The 23031-nt window shown below is 41.0% G+C and overlaps 1 protein-coding gene across 1 annotated transcript in view; it reads left to right on the top strand.

Annotated features, from left to right (window-relative positions):
• PDE6A (phosphodiesterase 6A) overlaps positions 1–23031 on the top strand; it is a 49674-nt gene that overhangs the window by 9751 nt on the left and 16892 nt on the right. The window contains exons 5-12 of the mRNA XM_033095698.1: positions 461–601; positions 6828–6902; positions 12516–12580; positions 15697–15763; positions 17618–17665; positions 20194–20343; positions 20944–21087; positions 22860–22925. Of these exons, the coding sequence (XP_032951589.1) occupies positions 461–601; positions 6828–6902; positions 12516–12580; positions 15697–15763; positions 17618–17665; positions 20194–20343; positions 20944–21087; positions 22860–22925 (756 nt within the window). The remainder of the gene's footprint in view (positions 1–460; positions 602–6827; positions 6903–12515; positions 12581–15696; positions 15764–17617; positions 17666–20193; positions 20344–20943; positions 21088–22859; positions 22926–23031) is intronic.

Raw genomic sequence — 23031 nt, 5'->3', positions numbered from 1 at the left:
TCTGCGCAAGGTTCAAGTCAGACAGCTTGGATTTGAATCCCTGCGAAGCCATTTATTATCTCTAATGCCCTGTGCAAATCAGCCTCTCCAAGCGTCAGTCTCCCCATTTGAAAAATGGAGATAATTATGGTTCCACCCTCAAAAGATTATTGTCAATAGTAAAGGAGATAATGTATGGAGAGCACTTGTACTCAATCAATGTTTGTTATTATTATTCTCTTTAACAATGTATGAATGAAAGAAATGGAAGGAGTTGTAGGCTGGTGAGTTATTTCACCTCCCTGAACCTCAGTTCCTCCATCTATAAAATGGGGATTGTTATCCTGTCTCTAGCTCAGAGTTATTGTGAGAGTTAAACGAGATAAACTCTAGAGTACTTACAGAGTTGCTATTATTCTCTAGGTAGTGAGCTTCTGCTTTGTGCCGCAGAAACTTTGATGTGTTTTTTGTGTTTCTTCAGCTACTGCTGTGGTCTGGAAGCAAAGTCTTTGAAGAGCTTACGGACATCGAGAGACAGTTCCACAAAGCCCTGTACACAGTCCGAGCCTTCCTCAACTGCGACAGATACTCTGTGGGGCTCTTAGACATGACGAAGCAGAAGGTGAGAAAGGAGTGGACCTTTCCAAGCATGGGTTAAATATACCCCAAGAGGAGCCCAGCCTGGTATCATCCATTCAGTTGCGCAGGGAAGAGGCTGGGAGAATGTGGATAGCTGTGCAAAGTTTTTCATACTTTTATGCTGAAAAGCAGAGTACTAACCTTTAAAAGAGAAAAGTCAATCTAGGGCACAGGTGAGTAAAAACAACTTGTATCTTCCCTAGTCAGTTAGAAAATAAAGCATCCATGAGAAGAAGGCTTGATGAGGTGGTGAAGGTGAATGATGAAGAAGTTTCTATGTAGGATCAACGTCCAGAAAGAAGAAAGTTGCCAACTTCAGGAATTCTCAAAAAATGCACTCAAAGTTGGGCAAAAACCTTTCCTATGGTTTGTAGAGCCCAGGCAACTGAAGTGGAGGTGGATACTCGGGTCTGGTCCTCAGAATGCTCAGGAGCTAGGTTCGCCCCAGATACAGTGGTTAGGGAGGCAGAGCCCTGTAAAGTCCCAAGCTTTGTTTTTCAGCTAGGTTTCCTCAAACCGACCCTCCCATTGTTTTCTTCCTGTCTCTGCTCCTGAGACTAATCATTTTCTGCCTTGGAACAGATTTCCAGAGTAATCTGGATTTATAATTTCCTATCCCAAAGACCCACGGTACAGGATTCCTGTCTGTTTAATTTTGTACCCCTTGTCGTGCTGAGTGTGGTACATAGACCTGTGGAGACCCTCCAATATTTGGTTGAATGAATACATGAATCACAGATTCTGGGGCTGGGAAAGATGCTAGATCTAGTGCAGAGACTCCTAAATGTCACAGTGAATCAGAATCTTCTGAGGAACTGTTTAAAAATTGCTGGGCTACGTTTCCTGATTTTTTTTTTTTACTTGCCTTTTTTACTGAATGCTTAGTGAACATCTTCCCATGTCAGTACACGTGGATTCTTTTCAATAGGTCTTTATGTTGAAACATAACATATGCACAGAGAAGAGCACTAATTGCTGGTGAATAATTCAATGCTTTATCACATCCCCACGTAACCACCACCAAGATGAAAAAATAGAAAACATTACCAACCCCTCAGAAGCCCCCTTTTTTCCCCTATGCAGTAAATAACTCCCTCACACCCCTCCCTGAATCTAAGCACTATCACACCTTTAATGCCATGTTAGTTTTGCCTACTTTTGAAGTTCATATAAAAGGGATCATACAAATACATGCTTTTTTGTGTCTGGCTTCTTTCGATCATTTTGGTTGTGAGATCTCTCCTTACGGCTCCACGTAACATTAGTTCATTCATTTTCATTCTTGTGGAATCTTCCATTAGATGCATAATCCACACAATATTTATTTGTTCTATTGTTGATGGACATTTGAGTTTTGGGTTTGGGCTATTATGAATATTGCTATGATGAACACTCTGTACATATCCTTTGGTACACAGTTGTACCCATTTCTGTTAGGTATTTTCCTAGGAGTAGAAGTTCTGGGTAACCATTTTATCAGCTATTGCCCATCTGATTTTCAAAATGATTGTACCATTTCACCCTCCCCCCAACAATATATGAGGGTTTCCTCACCAATATTTGGTTTTGCCAGTCTTATTAATTCTTGTGAGCATGTATTTAGTGTTATTTCTCTGGGTATTAACATGTATCCTCCTAACGATTGATGAGGTTGAACACTTTTTCATATATTTATTGGCCATTTGGATATCCTCTTTTGTGAAGTGCCTGCTCAAATCTTTTCTCTGTTTTTAAAAATTCTATTGTCTTTTTGATCTTACTGATTTGTGGGAGTGCTTTACAAATTCTGGATATGGGTCCTCTGTTGAATATACACATTACAAATATCTTTCCCCGTTCTGTGATATCTTTCTCTTAATAGTATGTTTTGATGAATATAAGTTCTGGATTGTAATGTAGTCCAATTTATCAATCTTTCCTTTAGGGTTATTGGTTTTTGTGCCCCAAGGTGATGTAAATATTCACTTATGCTAACTTCTAAAAGCTTTATTGTTTTAACTTTCACATGAAGTTTTGCAATCTATCTGGAATGTTTTAAATGTACAGTGTGACGTCAATATTAATTTTTTCCATATGTATATCCAGTTGACCCAACACCATTTATTGAAAAAAACCTTTTCTTTCTCCACTCTCCTATTGAAAAGACCATCTTTCCCTATCATGCCTCTATCATCAATCAAGTGTCCATATGTGTTGGGTCTCTTTCTGGACTCTAATTGTCCCATTGGTATATTTATCTGTTCTTCTACAATATCGTACTGTCCTAATTACATTATCTTTATAAAATATCTTGATATCCAGTAGTGAAAAGACATCTAGACTTTCTCCCTGTGTTTTATGCTTCTTACATTCTTTTTTGTATTTTGCATCCTTTTGTATTTTTATTTTTCAGTTTGAATATTTCTTATCTTCCATTAATCCTTCAGTTGTGTCTAATTGGATGTTAAAGCTATCTAGTATTTTTAATTTCAAGTATTTTTCAATTTTATAATTTCTATTTAATTATTTTTTGTAGTTTCTAATTCTCTATTCTATATTTGACTTCTTGGACATAATCAGTTATTTTAGAGTTTGTGTCTGACTCTATAATATCTGTAGATATTTTCTATGACTCTGTATCTATGATCTGTTTTCCTCTTAATTTTTCAGTTAATGGCTTATCTTTTATTTGCCTGTTACTTTTGTTGGAACAGTTTGTAAGGGCTGGTCTACATTTGGTTCCCTTTTATTCTGAGGGTATAAACCTTTGTGGTGATCTCAGCTAAAAGCCTGGGGTGTTTTTCAAGGGTATTCCTCGTTGGCATACCCAATTTTGTTTTCCTAACCCAGTGAATCTGCTGAAAGTTTTGCTCAGCTCCCTAGCTGCTTCATAGCATATTTGATATCAGCAAGGGGGTCGAAAGAAAATGTTAAATCAAATGTCAGGCTCATAACTGGGTTTCCCTTCTCTCTGGGATCTTGGCCCATCAAGTCCTTGCTGCCTTGCTAGTTCTATGATTCTTTTGAATGTATATTTATACATATACACACATATACAGACAGTCTAGTACACACATTCTCAGTCAGAAGAATGGTCTGGAACAAACTAGCCACCATTAGCAGAAGTAGAAATCTTCTTTCTTTGTTCTTTAGCCCACATAGATTTATCTCATTCTTTTGAATAGTATGGATATACCACACTAATTTATTCTTTCCCCTATTGCTTGGCATTTAAAGCATTTAAAAATAGGCCTGCAATTAAAGACAATATTGCAATGAAATCTCTATACACTTGACAGAGATTATCTATATAACAGAGATAAGTGGAATTACTAGGACAAAAATTTGATTCTGCTTTCCCAAAATTTTCCGTCTAAAGGCTAGACCACTTTACACTCTCAGTCACGCTGCATCAGAGTTCCATTTCCCCAAACTTCTGCCAATTCTGGATATCATAAATTTTTTTCCCCCTATCTAAATGGGAAAAAAGTATTTTTGCTTTTTACTTTTGATTGTTTTGTCATTGATTACCAGTGAGGATAAATATATTTTATATGTTTGTTTGTGATTTACTTTTTCTTCCTCCATGTATTCCCCTGACATATCATTTTTCCACCTTTAAAATTGAAACGTTTGTCTATTTCTTATTAAAATACAGGAGTATGTTATATATGGCAGAGATTATATATCTATCACATAGGCTGCAACCATATTTTCCCTTCCTATGAATTGTATTTTAACTTTGTTTATAGCGCCGTTCATCTTACAGAAGACTTAAATTTTCTTTTATGGCTTCTGAGTTTTGGATTTTGTTCAAGAAAGACTTCTCCACCCACAATATTATAAAGAGAATATGAAATAATCTGATATATTCTCCACTAGTTTTGATTAATGTATTTTAATCTTTCATTCGTCTTGAAATTATGTATGTGTACGGTGTGAGGTAGGGTAAGTTTGTCCCCTCCACCTCATATTTCCCCAGTTAAAGAGTAGTCTACCCTTTCTCCACTGTTTTGAAATGACACCATTTTGATATGCCATTTTATCATATACCAGAATTCAATATACCCATGGGTCTATTATTCTGATTTTTGCCTTTAAAATAACTCCCTAAGTGATTCTGGTACAGTTGGGCCATATACTGATTTTAGGAAGCCTCTGATTCTAGTACAGCCATCCATTTGATTTTTGCACACTCTTGAACAAAATATTTTGCCAAATATTGCTAAGTCCAACAATAAACCCTTTGATACTCCTTCAGGAAGTAGCTTATGAATGAATTCATACAAATGAATGATTCTTTTTTTTAAATCAAAAGAATTTCTGAGTAGTTGAATTTAAAACACTCCATCTTAAGGTGCCCAGTTTGCACCTTAAAGAATCTGCCCCTAAGTCCAACCTGCTCTATGCTGCAATGTTTTGCCCTCTGTTTCTTTCTTTCTTTTTTTTAAAGTAATTATTCTTTTTTTTTTAATTTTTATTTATTTTAAGTGTGTTTTTACAGGACCCATCAGCTCCAAGTCAAGCAGTTGTTTCAATGTTGTGGAGGGTGCAGCTCACAGTGGCTCATATGGGGATCGAACTGGCAACCTTGGTGTTAGGAGCATCGCACTCTAACCAACTGAGCTAACCGGCCGCCCTGCCCTCTGTTTCTTTTGAACTCCCTCTCAAAAGGGAAAGTCACATTTCAGCAAGAATATTCTCACTTAGTCATCCCCGAAAGATGGAACAACCTAGCAATTAGAGGTGGACTGGGCTGCCTAAGGTCACTCTAAGAACCTACCCCCCAGGTAGCTAAACTCTTACCTGAGCTATTGACATTATGAAATAAGTCAATAAAAGCTACTGAATTATACATTTGAACTGGGCGAGTTGTATTGTATGTGAATTATATTTCAATCAAGGCTTTTAAAAAGAAAAGAAAGAAGAAAAAAAGAAAAGAGAGAGAGAGAGGAAGGCAAGCATAAACATACCTGACACACCACCCAACCCCTTGTTGACTTTTGCTTCTCCTTGGGACAATCTTCAGAGCCACTCAGTGTTTGATACACATGGTGGTAGCCCAAAGTACTTGTCCTTCTTTTGGGCTCCTCAAATATTTGTGTTCTTCCATTACTGTTTAGGTTCTTACCCCATCTATCTTACTATAGCTATTTGAGTGCTTGATTGTCTTCTCTAGGAGACAGTAAGTTCCCCCAAGGCACAAACTGTGCCTTGACAGTGTCAGTGTAGCTACAGTAGCAGCAGGCATGTTGTGTGGCTCAGGTAGGCTCCCACGTCACATTTTCACCCAGAGTTGAATTTCTTCCTGTTGTCAGTAGTCAAGAAAAATCTGAATTTTATGCAGACTCCCTTCTGTTTGTCCTCTCTCTGAATGATATTAGAATAGGCAAACCACTGTGAAAAACATGTTCAGACAAGAGAGAGGCCAAGAACAGGGGAGCTTGTCATGCTGTCAACCGTAACCTAGTGCTAACTGATCACTGTCCCTAGACATCTACAGATGAATGGATGGAGTGGGCACTGGAGGACAAAGGCCTCCTCTGCCAGGCAACAGTCTCCACCCAACACAAGCTGTGCAGCTACGTGAGCAGTAGGAACACCAGTGGAGAAGTAACAGGGAAGAGCCTGTGCTGTGTCCCAGTCAGATTCTCCTCCTGAGGCTGTGAGACAGTGCAACACCTTTTCTCTCTGCCCATGTCTTTGCCAGTTGTTTTAGGTGTCATTTCTTGTTGGATCTCAGATATGAGTCTATCTGTCCATATTTGTCACCATTGTTTTTGCTTTCTTATTAGGGAAAAATATTTTTTTTCCTGATTACAAAAGCAATAAGTTTTACTATGGAAAAATTGCTAAATAAATGATAGCCTCCTTCCAATCACCCAGAGGAAACCAGTTGCTAATACTTTGTTGTAAATCCTTTGAGAGGATTTTCTATGTATATTTTCTATGTATAGTTAAACAGTGAGGTCACATGATCTATATTTTGTCACCTCACATTTTTTCACTCATCAATGTATCATAGACACATTTTTAATCAATACATAAACATCTGTAGCATCATTGTTACTAGATGCACCATAATTGATTTAATAAGTCCCCTCTTATTGGACACTTAGGTTGTTTCTAATTTTTCACTGTCATAAATGATACTGCAAGGACCATTATTTTAACTAAACCTTCAATCATGTGTTTTCAAGACGTGTAATTATTGTTTTTCTTATTCCTAGGAATTTTTTGACGTGTGGCCAGTCCTGATGGGTGAAGCTCCACCCTACACTGGTCCCAGGACTCCAGATGGAAGGGTAGGTCGCTCTCTGGCCTGTTCATTATGATCAAATGTTTAATGAAATTCAATTGTAAGGCAGTGTAGACCCTGCTGATGTTTCTTTATCACTTGAATATTTATTTTCTTTGGTTGGGTTGTCTCCCTTGAAGTTATAATTCCTCATAATAGCCAAGCCCTGTAATTTGCAAGCTGTTTTTAATATCTTGCTGGAGTTGTACAGTAACCTGGTGGGGTTGAGCAGGATGACATCAAAATTCTCATTCCATAGAAGAGGGCATAGCCTGAGAAAAGTCAAGCAACTTGGTCAAGAATTCACCCAGCAGGAGTCCAGAATTATAGACAGAGCAGGAAATACCCTTAATATCTAATTGAGAGCATATAAATTAATAGCAAGAAGGTCAATTCCAGCCAACAGATAAACTTGTTTGGCTGCATATCTTTAAAAATCTTTTTACTTAAACAAAAATGTTTGAATGAGTAGCGTAGCACTTAAAAAATCAAGATATTTCCCATAAACATCTACATTCTCAGTGCCTTTTGAAAAGGTGGAAGATCAGTCAAAACTTGACCCACAATCCTGCAGGGTAAATTTGATTGGAGCTGAGTATCAGCTGCCTCTTTGGAATGTGGCCTGAGCGCTCTAGTTTGCCACAGTCCCCACCACTCCCTTTTGGGTTCACCTGGCCCCTGCTTTCATTTATGTTTCTACCGGGTCTCTACGCACTTGAGTTTGTGACCTCTGGTCTTATACCATTGCTTCATTTTAAAGATGAGGAACAAACACTTTAGAAAAGCTGCAATGACATATGTGGGGATGCGGCAATGATGCAGAATAAACAGATCTGATACTCAAATGGCCTATAGCACCTGTACCAGTAGAATGACTGAATGACCTTAGCTGAGGCCACACAGGGTGAGTAAGGAGCAGAGTCATGGCCTGAATTGAGTTTTAGTCCAGTGCTTTTCCCACAAGCCCTTTTAGACTGTCTGAAATAGCATATCAATTTCTGCTAGGCGGCTCGGTTGCACCCAGCCAACCATGACCCTAACCCACAACAGAGGGCCGTGTGTGTGTGTGTGTGTGTGTGTGTGTGTGTGTGTGTGTGTGTGATAGACTTTATTTAGTCTTAATTCAAACTCTTGTTTATGAGCTACATATACACACCAGAAAAGATTTCAACCGTGGAGTCTATGGTCTGCTGTGCTTTATCCAAAATGACTTTTATAACCTGCTGTTGTCCAGTTTCAAACTACTTTTTTACCCACACAATTTCATGGTTTCCTTTGGGAAGACTGAGTCTTCAAGGATTGCATCATGTGCTGCTGTCAAAAATAATTTGGGGACACTTTTCCTTTTTAAATACAGCTTTTTGTGTTGGCGTAGCTGACTTGTTACCACCGAGGTTTTTCTCCAGTTCACATAGGAGCTGGACTTGTATTTCCTAGAAATTTAGAAGGAGAGAAACTGGACCAGATATCACCATAGCTTTCAGGTAACACCAACTTCAATTAACTTCAATTTCCTTGGCTACTATGATATACAGTTTCCTGAGGTCAGAGGTCATCTCCAACTCCAGGACAGCCAGAGAAATGTTGGGCTCTAACTTATCCAGTTCTTCACCCTCAAGCACCCCAATCTTTAAGCCTGAACTGAACAGGACATTTTCTCACTCAGCGCCAGCCCAGAAAGAACTGCCCATCATTTGATCAATTCAAGGGGTTTTGGTTTCACTGAGGTGACCAGCACATCCATAGTTAAGACTTTTCTTTCCCCAAACCCTTCTCCATCTCAGGTAGCAAGGGCTCAGTCAGTCCTTGCAAGAATATGAGGCCTTGCATTGTGATGGAAAAGGCCAGAAGGACTTTGGTTTGGGTTGGTTGCTAACTTGTAGGGTGAACTTTGTCAAATAATTGATGGTCTACAATTTTCCCATCTAGGGGATGCTGTCACTGAATCCATCTTCAAAGTCCATTCCAGGTTTTCAACACAGCTGGTGAGGAAAACACACATAGGCTTGAGCTGGGGCCCAGATACAGCCTCACAGGACTGGCCAAAAGTGGATCTTCTGGAAAGAGCATGGTTTGTGGAAAGAAAGCCTGAGTTCAGATCCCTGCTACACCAGCTAGTTATATGGCTTTGGGGAACCTCTCTAAGCCTCACCTTCCTCATCTGAGTAAGTCACTTACTCCTCTCAACTAGTTTATGAAGGAGGTATCCTTATTTTCCTCATTTGACAGTTGAGGAGGTTGAGGTCTAGAGGGATCAAATCGTTTGTACAAAATCAAACCCAGGATGCTTTTCTTTCTGGTAACCGACATTACAATCATGCCTTTTGACATTCCCTTTGCCTTCTAACATCCACTCTCACACTTTATCGGCCACATTCCCGTTAGAAATACAGCTTTTGTCTGGATTTTGACCAATTAACCTCCCTAAATGTTGGGTCTGAAGCTCCCCAACAGCAGCTACAGCTCAGTTCATCTCCTTTGAAAAAGAAAATGATGTACGTGTGTATTTTAATTATTAGAAAGTTATACAGGCTAATTAGGCTTTATGGGGAAAAAAGTGGCACTTGTTTTAAAACCGGTATATTTCCACCCATGATGATTTGGCTATGGCTGCATTTGTAGCTCTTGCAACACAAGACCCTTGTGTTACAGCCTGAGCTGCTCAGGTACAATGTAACAAAGGTGATCTTTGATGGCTTAGTTTTGACTTTCCGAAGGCTGGTGAACTTCTACCTGAATATGGCCTTGAAGACTGCTTGGCTGAACTACAGGGTATGAAAAAAGCCCTGTTTACCTAAAGCACAGTGATCTTTTTGTTGCTTTCTGTGAAAGCAAATTAATTCTCCTGTGTGTTTCAAAAACAACACTTACATTTCTAACCTTTCTAAAGGAATCTCGTGATCACCCCCGGATTGGGCAGCCTGTGGGGTCCAGGGAGCTGGCAGCTTGCCTGGAAGTGCAGGGCGCAGCCCAGGCCCAAGGACAGATGTCCCCAAAGCAAAGACCTGAAGAAGGTCGAGAAGGTTGTAGAAGCCAGCCTCCTCCTCCTCCCAGGTGGAAACTTAGCTCTACCAAAGTCATAGCAGATAATTTGGCCATGTTTGCTTTCTACTAGTACCTACAGGGTACAGCTTCACTTTTCACAAATGTTCTTGGCAAAGTTTGTTTGTATTTGTTGAAAAACGAATGCATGGGCACAGTGACAAGCTCACACCATACAAAAGGTAACACCACAGAAATCCAGCCTCCTGAGGCAAACACTGTTAGCCACTGTCTTTTCAGAAATGTTTATGGATAGCCAGGTATTCCTGGATATATATACGTATTCCACTGCCACCATCCTCAACAAATGTGATGATTCTATTGTGTGCCTTACTTTTCCCACTTGACTGTATTTCAGCATCTTTCCCTGTCATCACAGAAATAGTTCCGTCATTTTGGAGTCATGCAGAGTATCCACTGTATGCAGGCACTCAATTTGGTTCACCAGTCTCCTAATGATGGCCATTACGTTGTCTCCAGCCCTTGTAAAGCAGTCTGGCTGAGACCCCTGGATGGGCAAATGACACTTTTACCCACATTTGGGAGTATATCTATAGGATTCATTACTACATGTGGAATTACTGGGTGAAAGAATATATGCATTTTAATCTTTGAGGGATATTGCTAACTATCCAACCACAATGTCTGATTCGTAGCTGGGAGCAGCTTTAGGAATTATCTAGTCCAGTTTTTAAATTTCTCTGATTGTCTTAGACTCCCAGACTTCCACAATGGCTGCCTTGGCCAGGGGTTAATGGGCAAGGAGGAAGGTAGGGAAGGGAATGAGAGACTAGGGATGAGAATTTCTATGTACCCAACGCTTCTGCCCTTAGGGCAGCACTACTTTTCATCTGCTCTATGTGATTGAATCTCATGCTCTGTTTGGGCAATGAGTTCTGCTGCTTAAAAGCAACAATAGACAAACACCGCTGATTTTGCAGCTGGGGAAACCAAGGCCCAGAGAGTCCACACAGGAAAACCAAGAGTCCACACAGGAAAACCAAGAGTACAGCACGAGTCTTCACTCTAGGTCTATTCTTAGCTCCAATTCCTCATGCTGTGGGGTTCATCTAGTCTCCCCTTGCATGCTTCCTACTTGACAAGAGCTCAAGTCTACCCTGAGGCCGCTGATGTCTTTGGACCGGTTCTAGTTTCTGCCTCCTGTAAAGCCAGAGTGTGTCTCCTAGAAGGGTTCAGTCACGGTAGCTGCTGCCAATGCTGGCTGGTGAGCAGCAGAGCCTCACCCTCGTGGACCTAAAGAAGGTCATGGTCGCCTGTCAACCAAATGGAACTTCAGACTCCCTTGACTGGATCAGGAATTTTTCTTTGTGGAAGTTCTGAGTCAGAAGGCCTGAGTGGGGCCAAAGTATCTGCCTTTAAATCTCTAGAGCAGTACTTCTCAAAATACGCGTAGTAAAGGAACAGGATTTTTTTTTAAATTTCTAATCCACTTTTCAAAAGGTATTAAAATATATAACTAGAAAAATAAAAATTTAAAAAGACATGTACAGTGTAAGTCCCCCCCCCCACCATTTTGTTTTTTAGTTACAGCAGACCTAACTTAGTCAAACTGCTTTAAAAGTTTCTAAATGCCGACTGTTAATGTCTGTTTTTATCTTATCATGGAATGGCAACAAACAGCTGGCAGACAAGTGTCAGTCCAGGGACCACACTTTGAATAAGTGCTATTCTAGGTGAGAGTAGTGCCAAGAATACAACAGTTTTAAGCTATTAACCTGAGGTGACATAGCAGAATGAGTACTGGGCATGGAAGTCAAGGTTCTGGTCCTGGTTCACTGACTTACCGTAAAAGAGTCCTTTCCTCTCCCTGGGTCTCACTTCTCCCAGTTTTGAATGGTGGCCAACTCGCCCATCATACCTGGAAGTTCAAAGGATCTAATAAGGTAACTGATTTTTCCACGGAGAGCTGAGGGAAAGGAGCCAACTGCCAGTACCCAAGTGCATGTCAAGAAGTCATGTAATTGAACAGACCTATTCTAAGAGAATGGAGTTTTAATGGTGCAAGGAGGTGGGAGGGAGGAAAGAAGTGGAAAGTGAGTTAGAAGGCATGAGGCATAATCGGGAAAACAGGTCTGGAAGAGCTGACATAGCAAAGAGAACATTTGTGTGGTAGGAATGAATGAAAAAGGGGGCTGTGGTCGTGGAGCTGAGCCCTGCATGGAGGATGGCGGGGTTGACAATGATTCTAAATGGGTCAGGAGCCTCCTTTCCTCTTCTCTCTCTCTGTAGACTCCAACAGCAGTCCTTCTCTCTTTCTCCTTGTACTGAAACCCCAGACCCCCTTGGAACACTTCCCATTCCTCTTTGCAGCCCCAGATCCCAGGCCCTGCTTGGCCACTCTGAGCTGGATCTAAGGAGGAGCACACTAAATCCTGAGAGTCAGCTGAGGACAGGGAGCTTCAGAGGCAGCTGGGACACACCCTTACAGAGTCAGGCTGGTGCTTCTGGAAAACCACGGGGCACACAGTAAAGTACAAGGCCTGTTCTATGGACACACTTCTGCTGAAGTTCTGTCTCAGACTCTGAAGGGACATATTTCTCTATCTCTTTTGCCTAGGAAATCAACTTTTACAAGGTCATTGACTACATCCTGCATGGCAAAGAAGACATCAAAGTAATCCCGTAAGTCACATGACCATACCTAACTTCAAGTGGACAGTGAATGCTGCCCTATCATGTACCCAAAAGGAAGTGAGAATTAGAGTATTTGTAAACATCCTGAATGGCTGCCACAGTATACGCCATCTAAACTAATAGAGGGGAAAATTTAATAATAAATAAATGCTTTTTCAAACCGAAAGAAGGCAAAATAAATGTTTAGAAAGGACATAAAGTAGGTGGGAAAAATACAAAGTGAACATCAAGATGATATTTAAATCCAAGGACATCAGAGATTACTTTAAATGTAAATCAACTGAGTGTTCCAGTTAAATGACAGAAATTGCCAGGCTGGGTACGAAAGAAATCTCTCACATTTCATTGATTCTAAGATGCACAGTTTTCTACTTTTTGACATTTCTTAAATAGATTCAATGACATTGTACAATTGCTGTCAGCCAGATTATAGTCAGATGTATTTGTTATTGCCTGCCTATGAACTTGGTCACAACCATTCATATTGCTATGACTTCAGTTGAGTTATATGCATTGTTGGTTGAAATCACATTGAATTTAATTGCCACATAAAATAACTTAAAGAGCTTTTACTATGATGCAGCACTGAAACCAAAAGTTGCTTTGAATGGCACAAAAAGACAGAAAAAAGTGAAAAATATGATAAAAATTTACGTCTAAATTCTGAAAGAACTCTGAAGATATTAATAAAGTAACAATTGCAAGTTCAAAAATCATAACACCACAGATTAATTGGCAGCATTTTCGCTTTCTCTGTTGCATATAAGAAACAGTTTGTCAAAAAACTGATGACTTCCTAGAGATGAAGAAATACTGTATATCCTGTGTACAAGAGATCTATCTAGAAAATAAGAATACAGGAAGATTGACAGTAAAAGAATGAAAAAAACATATACCATGCAAATGCGAATCAAAAGAAAACTGATGTAACTATATTAATATAAGATAAAAACAGACATTATGTCAAAGAGCATTAGTGGAGAGTGGATGTGAAGGGGCAGACAGAAGCCATTTATCACATCAGCTCAAGAAATTAACAACAGGGGAGGGGGGTGGTAGATGAGGGTAAATGGGATCCAATATATGGTGATGGAAGGAGAACTGACTCGGGGTGGTGAACACACAATGTGATATATAGATGATGTATTGCAGAATTGTACACCTGAAACTTATGTAACTTTACTAACCATTGTCACCCCAATAAACTTTAATTTAAAAAAAGAAATTAACAACAAACAAGCAGAAAAATAAACCCAAAGAAAATAATAAAGATAAGCCCAGAAATTAATGAAATAGAAAAAGGTAAATAATGAACAAATGTCAAAAGTTGGTTCCTTGAATAGATTAATAACACTGATAAATTTGTGGCAAGACCAAACAAGGAAAACAGAAAAATCAAATGAACTGTATCAGGAATGAAATGAGGGCATAACTACAAATGATACACATGTTAAAAAGATAATAAGATGTTATGCCAAAAATATTTTAAATCTAGAGGAAATAGGCAAATTGCCAGAAAAACAAAACATACTGAATACAAAGCATGACGAAATAGAAAACTATAATAGTCTTAGAACAATAAAATAAACTCTTCCCATGAAGATACTACAGGCCCAAATGCTTTCAGGGGTGAGTTCTACTAAACACTTAAGAAATAAATAATGCAATTCTTGTACAAATTATCCAAGAGAATAGAAAAAAAAGTGGCTGGTATACATTTGATACCACAACCCAGCAAGGGCTGTATGAAATAGGAAAAGTCAGACCAAGCTCATTTGTGAACATAGATGCAAACATCCTCAATAAAATGTTAGCAAATAATAACTAAAAAGGACTATACATCATGACCCAGCTGGGTTTATTCCAGGAATGCAGGGTTGGTTTAAGATTTTTTTAAAAAATCAACCAATATCCTTTGCCACATTAACAAAAACATGATATCATTATCTTCATAGAAAAGAACTTTATTAGTCTTCTAAAAAGAATTTTTTTAAAGGTCTGAAATTACTAAGTATTGACAGAGACACAAAACCAAGGAAACTCTAATATACCCCTGATGGGAGTGTAGATTGGTACAATCAATCACTTTAGAAAAGAGTTTGGCCTTATCCAGCAAAGCTGAAGATGTGCACATCTTATTTGTACTCCTAGATACGTACCATGTAGAATTGAGAACTCATATACACCAGCCTAGCATCAGTGTTTATAGGAGCCTCAAACTGAGTGGAAATGTCCACCAACAGTTGAATGGATAAATTGTGCTGCGGTCATACAAGGGAAAACTCTAAGTCAATACTCTAAGCAACATGGAAAAGAAGCCAAATAAAATATTATATACTGTATGATTCCATCCAAATGAAGTTGAAAAAAAGGCAAAATTCGACTGGAGGGTACTGGAAAGCACACGTAGGTGGTAAAACTCTACAGAAAAGCAATAATATCACTTATAATGTCAGAACAATGGTTAGCTTTGGGGTGAGGGAGAAGGCTGCCAGTAGGAGGGGCAGGTCAGTGGCTTCCAAGGAGCCGACAACATTCTTCTTGATGTGAGTGTGATTTCATGGATGTTCACTTTTGAACGACTGATGAAGATTTTAATGCATTTCTCCATGTGTATATTTTTCCTCACAATAAACAAGTAAAATATAATACCCCCCCCCCCATATTTGTAATACTGTTGTGCTAAATAAACATGTAAAGCACCTAGCTTCATGCTTGGTAGGTGGTAGGAGCTCACCATGGGTGAGTTTTCCCACTCTCTCTTATGGTATTAAGCTACGTTTCTATCTAAGTATTAATGGAGGAAAATGATGGTTTCTATTTTTGCTCAGCAGCCAGTAACAATTTCTTGAATAAACGTCGTCTCTTTTCTTGGCAGGTCAAACTCAGTTTGTAGTCAATAAAATGTAGCTTATCACTCTGTCTCAGTGTCTAGATTTGGACATTAAGATACTAAGTCAAGATCTGGGGCCCGTTCAGGCATAGTGAATGTAAGTGGACGCTGGGAGCCTCCAGAGAGTAGAGGGAAGGAAAAGACCCAGATTTAAGTTTTTAGTCCAACTGTTCTTACAGCAGAAATGCCCATTTGTCTTTGGTCTTTACAGGAATCCACCTCCTGACCACTGGGCTTTAGCAAGCGGCCTCCCCACTTACGTTGCCCAAAATGGCCTGGTAAGTAATACGACTTTGAAGCGGAAGAGTTGAATCAGGTGGAAGAGTGAAAGGATTTCAGATCAAGAGAGTGGAAAAAACAATGGAAAGTGTGGATCTGTAAACGCCTGATTCTCTCATTTCTCAATTCACTTGGCAGTTGGTCCAAGAAAATGAACAGAGAATTGACATTTGAGAAAACATGAAACACACAGAAATAATCTTTAGATGGAAAGGTGCATAATGTCACTGCTAAATAAAGATACTTATGCATATGTCAGGGACAAAATCACAACTGGCTGGTGTTTCAGGCTCACCACGGACTAAGTCCTAACCTCTCATGCCAGAGACTTGGCTGCCAATCACAACCCGTCATCTGTGCCACATTTCCAGCCATACCATGTACAACAGAGTTCGAATGCCCCACCATGCGCCACCCACTTGGGGTCAAGGGGGGGGTGGTAGCATCCTCTGTCCTAGAGAGAAGCATCATGTCTGTTTGCTGCAAGTCACCCCCATTTTGGGGCCTGGTCACCCCGGTGTCATTCACAGGCACACACAGAAACAGAAGGAGGCTTCAGAACTTAAGTCTGGAGACCCTGGACAGGGTAGTGTCATGGAAACCAAGGAAGTGAAAACGTTTCAACAAGGAGGGAGACAACAAAATGCAATGAAAGTGATTTGTGAGATAAGAACTAAACCCCATTGGATTTGGCAAGTAGGCCACTGGTGGCCTGATAAGAGCAGATTTGGTAGCGAGGTGGAGACAGAGACCAGTCTGTGGTCTGCTGAGGTGTGGATGGGTAATGAGAAGGTAGAGAATATCTAAGAAAGAGGAGAAAACCTGGGTGGTCTCAATAGAGTCCATGTTGGGTCAAGCGGGGATTTCATTGTCAAAGATGGGTGTGACTCAAGCATGTCAGGGGCTGAGGGGAAGGAGCCCTCAGAGAGAGCGATCAGGAGAGAATGATGGTTACTGATGGAATTGGTCCAAGGAGAGGCCAGAGGGCTAGTGCAGTGGGTGAGCAGTCCTCAGACAGGAGCAGGGACAGCTCACTATCTGAGACCACAAGATCAGGCCCAGTGGGACACACAGGGTCACTGCAAGCCCATATGGCACCTTTCTGAGAACTAGAACAAGCCATCTCTTCTCAGTGGATGAAAAAAAGTGCAAGGCGAGGGGCATGGCTCCACAAGTCAGGAGCAGGCTGAATTTCAACTCGCAGTCATCCCCTCCGCCATATGCCTTGGCGCAGTACACACATTACACAACGGCACACAGTGGCCAGGGTTCAACTATGGGCAGGGTTCTGGAGGGATCAGATAAGTGCCACGTGCATGGTAAAGTGGTCCTATTTTCAGAAGAGGAATCTGGCAATATACAAGCAGATCTACAGCACCTTTTATTTCTTATTCTACTTTGGGGTTTATACCCCAAGCAAAAACTCCTTCCTCACAAGACAGATTAAACAGAACCCAAATCTGATGGATTCAAAGATGTTTAGAATAGCATTATTTATATTAATCAAAAGAAAAAACAGGACACAACCCAAATATGCAACAAAAGGGGAGCGGGGGACAATGGAACAGGATACTATGCAGCTATTAATCATGACAAATTGTAGACTTCACTTTTTCAAAGCTTGGAAATGACTTAGGAGTGAAGCAAATGGTTAAGAGGTAATTTTATAAAGTAGTTTTTCTGTCCAGTAACCTCAGTTAATAATTCAAAACCATATTGAGCATGTCTACCTAATGGAAAGAATGTGACTGCCTTGGGTAAGAATTCAGTGCTTCTGGAATAGCATGCAGTGCTTTCCTTGGTACTCTATAAAGTCTAATCACACCTTCATTATTCCTTTCCACGGCTTTCAGATTTGCAACATCATGAATGCGCCTGCAGAGGACTTTTTTGAATTCCAGGTAAGTCATTTTTTAATTTTCTCTCTTCAGCATATGATATTTCTCCCACAAAAGAGGATTAGACTATATTCGAATCCATCAACTTTATTGGGAGGCAGTCTCAACAAAATGAAAACATGAGCAGGAAAAAAAAAAGTCATTTGCTCACACAAGTGGGCAGGGAGTTCATTTGGTAAATTCCAAGGTAAATTCCATTGGGTTTTAGCATTTGCCCCATTTGCTTTCTGGCCTCAGGACCTTTGCTTATGCTATTCTCTCCCCAGCCATCACGTCCTGCCCAAATCCCTCTGCCCTTCAATGACAACCTCAACTGCTATGACATTTCAATGATGTTTTATTCTGTTTTCCCTGGCTGAATATCCTTTCTGCTTCCTTGGGATTTTTCATGGAATATTGATTTGTATTCCATTTGATTTTTGTCTTTTTCACAAATGTTTGCGGAGAGCAGCTTCCTTGCCAAGCGTGGGCACAATGCTACACTGGTTACAGTGGTGGAGACAAGTGTGGCCTTTGTCTCCAGGGAGCTCATGATCATATGGGAGAAGAGGCACAGGGTGGGTAGGGGGTTGCTGATCAGGAGAAAAGCCACTGCATAGAGAGGGGCTCTCTCTGGGAATCTGACTTCATCTGGAGTGTATCAAGGAACGTGTCCCTGAGAAATTCTATCTGGTAGTAAAGCACGGGAAGACTGTACTAAAGAGAGAGTTTGTTGGAAGGCAGTAACGTACCCCAATAAATCTGTATGAGACATTAAGGAGGAGAGTGGCAGGAGGAGATGCTAGAGAGGTAGACAGAGGCCAAATCAAACAGGCCCAGAAGGTCATACCAACAAGTTTGTTTTTCTTATCGTATTTCCTTTGCTTCATCTTTTATGATCCTGCTTTGTCTTTTAGACCATTCCGCTTAGCAAAATACTGTCTTCTTTTTGTCAAGGTTCTTACCTTTCTTGACATCTTCACCTCTAGGTGTCCTGTCAATGTTTGTTGAGTTTCGCATGCTAGGCATAAGGAAAACAAATCATTAGCAATCAGGAAATAATTAAGAAAGAATTAAAAAGGACTGCTAGGAAAATTAGTGAGTTCTTTTTTTTATTCTTTAAAGAACAGTATGAAAGCGCTCAGAGAGAACATACTTCCAAAGTTAAAATTGTACGTCTTGTGTTGTAATTTTGATCCTATCAGTGTGATAAGCCCAAACTGTTACTGGGAGTTGTTACCCTGATTATAACCATGACAGGACTTGGTCTTTCACTAATTACAGTTTACTGTGATGAATTATAGTTTACTCACATTAGTAAATCAAATCTGATCTTGTTTTTATTCCTCCCCACTCATCCTCCACAAAATAGACACCTGAGTAAATTTTTTTAACACACAAGTTGCATCAAGTGACTTCCCTCCTTAAAAATCTGTAATATTTTCCCATTTAACTTTCAATAAAATCTGCCTCCGTGCCATGGCCTTCAGAGGGACGGGATTCCCTGAAGGTTAGGTAGAGAGTTGAGAGGAAAGGCAGCTCTTGAACTTGTTTCCTGAGCGATAGCCCTGTGTTCTTTGGCTGATGTTCTGTATCCCTCTGGAGACACGCTCTCATCCTGTGCTGAGTTCCAGTGTTACTTAAATAACAATTATCATCTCGCTACCTTAAGAATCTTGGAACTTCCAAACTGCAAGACTCTCCAACTCCAGGAAGCCTTCCTTGACTTGCTTCCCTCCTTTGGCTCCCACGGTCCCATAAAGAACTTCCCACATGCAGTGTAATTGCTCATTTACCTTCCTGATTATGATCAACCTGAGGCAACATCTGTGCCTTATTTGCCTTGGTTTCCCCACCTTCTAGCTCAGTTCTTTGCAGGTGGTAAGATGTGTGATACATGTTTGATGAATCAGTGGGAAAGAGTCTAGAAATGATGTTGTCTAGTTGTCCCCATTTTACAAATGATGAAAGTGAGGCTCAGGCAGATGGGAAGTGACTCACAAAGGGCACCTGATGATTGACTGAGAAATGTCACCCTCTATTTTCTCGTTTGTTCCATGATGCACATATTCTTACTTTTGTCCCCATCTAAAAGTGGGAATATTGAGGCCCACAGAGACAAAGTGACACGCCAAAGTAATACAGAAAGCTCAAGAGGCAAAAGCTCAGCTTCTTAATTCAAAGCTGCGAGAATCCCAAACATGGCCCCTTCTAAGCCAGGCCCCGAAGGTCAGCACCTATATCTGAAAGGGAAATACTGGACTGTTTGTGCACATTGTTATATTCCCAGCACACAGCACACTGCCTGCCATATGACAACCCTGGCAATCTTAGGGTAAAAACAATATGGCTATCTGGTTTAAGGAGGATCTCACCAGATGGGCTGTCTGCTCATGGCGTTTGTTTGATGACTACAACCATGCAAAATCCAGCAAGGTTTATCCTCTTGCTGCCCCCTCCACCAATCAGGGCCAGGATGCAGCGTGCAGTCCATCACAGCTGCCTCTGCGGCCTGGTACCCGAGGAAACCTACCCTGGTTCTTCTCTTGCAGAAAGAGCCTCTGGACGAATCTGGGTGGATGATTAAAAATGTACTTTCGATGCCAATTGTGAACAAGAAGGAAGAAATTGTTGGAGTGGCCACATTTTACAATCGCAAAGATGGGAAACCCTTTGATGAAATGGATGAGACCCTCATGGAGGTATGTATGGTGTGTGAGGCGTTTTGCTACGGAGGTTCAGATATTCAGACTCGGCTTGTCACAAGGTGGGCTTCCCGGGCCACATGGTGGGGGCCCTGGGGTGAGGGGGTGCCCTATCCTGTGGGGGGCGAAGGGGTACCTCTCACCTTGTAGACACTACCCTAACTCAGCTGCATGGCTGCTTTCTTTGCTCTCGCTTCTGTACTGCCATATGTTGTCAGAAATCCACATTCCATTTTTTTAAAAGTAATAAACCTTATTTTTTAGAGCAGCTTCAGGTTCACAGCAGAACTGACCAGAAAGTAGAGTTCCCATCTCCCTCCTGTTCCCCTCCACACACAGCACGTTCCCTTTTTGTGAAATTATGCATAAGAACGAAGCTTTATGGGTGTCAGCGCTTTATTGAAAGTGTATTCCCACCCAGTATTTTACCTTATCCTCGCATCTCTTGAAAATAGCAACACAGGGTTTATCAGACTCATTTTATAACTGAGAAAATGAAGGCTTAGAGAGTCTTGCCCTAAGTTACAGAGGCAAGATAAAACCTGGCTGTTGTACCTCTGATCTTCCTTCTTTCCAACCCTCCCCGCCACCCCCCAGTCTTTGGCTCAATTCCTGGGCTGGTCTGTCTTAAATCCTGACACTTACGAGTCAATGAACAAACTTGAAAACAGGAAGGATATTTTCCAAGACATGGTCAAATATCACGTGAAGTGTGACAATGAAGAAATCCAGAAAATCCTGGTGAGTCAAGTTCTTTCCTTGTTCCTATCCTAGCAGAGACTGTGCCCTGAGGGGTGTGGCCAGAGGAAGGCAGGACTTAAACGCCATACAGCAGACCCAGGTGTGGGCTTGCTCGCTGCCTTCTCCCCTGACTCACACAGGGGCGGGTGCTGTGGGCCCTCGACCTCAATGGATGAATGGATGAATCGACAAGTGCCAGAGAGTCATACATAATGGCTGCTCTGTGTGGCCTGGGAACAGTTGTCCCTTGTAGAGCCACCTCAGACCTGGCTTACCAGCTCTAGAAACTCCATTTGTCACTGTGCTCAGGGCTGTTTTGGTACCAGAGATGGAGTCATCCAACCACAAACCCTGCTGAGAGAAAGCTCTGTCTCACTGACCAGTAGATAACAGTCAGTTTCCGAGACTCCCTCCTTGCGGTCAGCTCACGTAGAAGAACCCATCAGGTCAGAGAGGAGTTTGGTGAGCAAAGAAGTGAGACAGAGGAGGTTAGAGGTTAGTAGGGAACCCTCAAATAATTTCATCACTTTACACTTTATAAGACAATTTCACACTACTTATGATATCACTTGATGCTTAAATACAACCCTGTAAGATGGGCAGGATAAGGATTTCTATCCTCATTGTAGAAATGAAGAAATCGAGTCCCCAAAGGGGAAAGAACTTGTCCCCAAATCAACCAGTTCATTAAATGGGTCTCACTTAACCTTTATCAGGACAGTGAGCAAATTCTCTGCTACTCTTATGAATGGGCTGCTTCATGAGGTCGTGAGCACCCCATCAAGAGAGGTATCCAAGCAGAGGCTAGATGATCATATGTCAGGGGTGCTATAGAAGAAAGTCCTATCTGGGGTGGGAAATTAAACGAGATACATATATGAGAATTCGTGATTCATCATTCTGGGATTTTGGTCTTAAAGAGACTAAGATTTTAAAAGTAAATTGAGTTTTGGATACGATGTCCAGCTGAGCTCCCAAGACCTTCTTTCTAGACCTCGCAAGTTGAAACAACAGGCCAATGTTTTCAGAGGCAATTTCTTAAGCTGGAAAGATATCATAACAAATTTGGTCATTTCATCCCAATAATGATGGATTGTGGACCCTATGCAGACATGGCCTCAGTGAACCAGTAAAGGTTAATAGACTGTGAAATCAGAAACAGGTAACTGGGTCCAGGTTCCCCTCTCCTCTGGCAGATGGGAAAACAGGCCCAGAGAGAGATGGAACTTGCCTCAAGCCACACAGTAAGTGAAAGAAGAGCTGGGACCATGAGCAAGGCCTCCTGACTCCTAGTCAGTAATAATAACAATAAAAATATCGATAACAACATTATTTAATTCTAGTGCTTACTAGGTGCCAAGCACTGCACTAAGTGATTTACGTTCATTACATATTTAATTTAGTTATAGCTGTATCTATTTTAAAAAAGACTTTGCATCAGCTAATTTAATTCACCAATTAAGTACTTTTACGGGCCTCGTTTTACAGAGGAGGAAATGGAGGATCCGAGGCAGTCAATAAAACGGCTAGTAAGTGGCGGAGCTCAAAGCCGCATGCAGATCTCCATGGCTCCAAACCCCTTGACTCTGAATTTCCTCCATGAATGTCAAACAGCAGCCGCTCTGAATGGGTGGTTCTGTTGCAGGGACTTTAGAGAGGAGGGAGAAAAATGGAAAAGGGGAGGCCTATTTAGATGTTAGAGTGTAGTAACCTGTTTTGTTTTTTTTTTCCGTTTTTTTTTTTTGAATCCCTGCTCTTTTGGGCCCTGGCAGAAAACCAGAGAGGTGTATGGGAAGGAGCCATGCGAGTGCGAGGAGGAGGAACTGGCTGAGATCCTGGTAAGCACTGGCCCTGACGTATAACAAGTGCCCCGTGTACCCCGAGTAGGTGCAGGGGTCTCTCTGCAAAGCATGACCCTTACCACGCAGACCAGGGACCAGTACT

The sequence above is a fragment of the Rhinolophus ferrumequinum genome, chromosome 24 (assembly GCF_004115265.2).
Source record: "Rhinolophus ferrumequinum isolate MPI-CBG mRhiFer1 chromosome 24, mRhiFer1_v1.p, whole genome shotgun sequence".
Taxonomy (NCBI): domain Eukaryota; kingdom Metazoa; phylum Chordata; class Mammalia; order Chiroptera; family Rhinolophidae; genus Rhinolophus; species Rhinolophus ferrumequinum.
The sequence above is the reverse complement of the archived record's forward strand: the minus strand, read 5'-3'. Positions and strand labels throughout refer to the sequence as shown.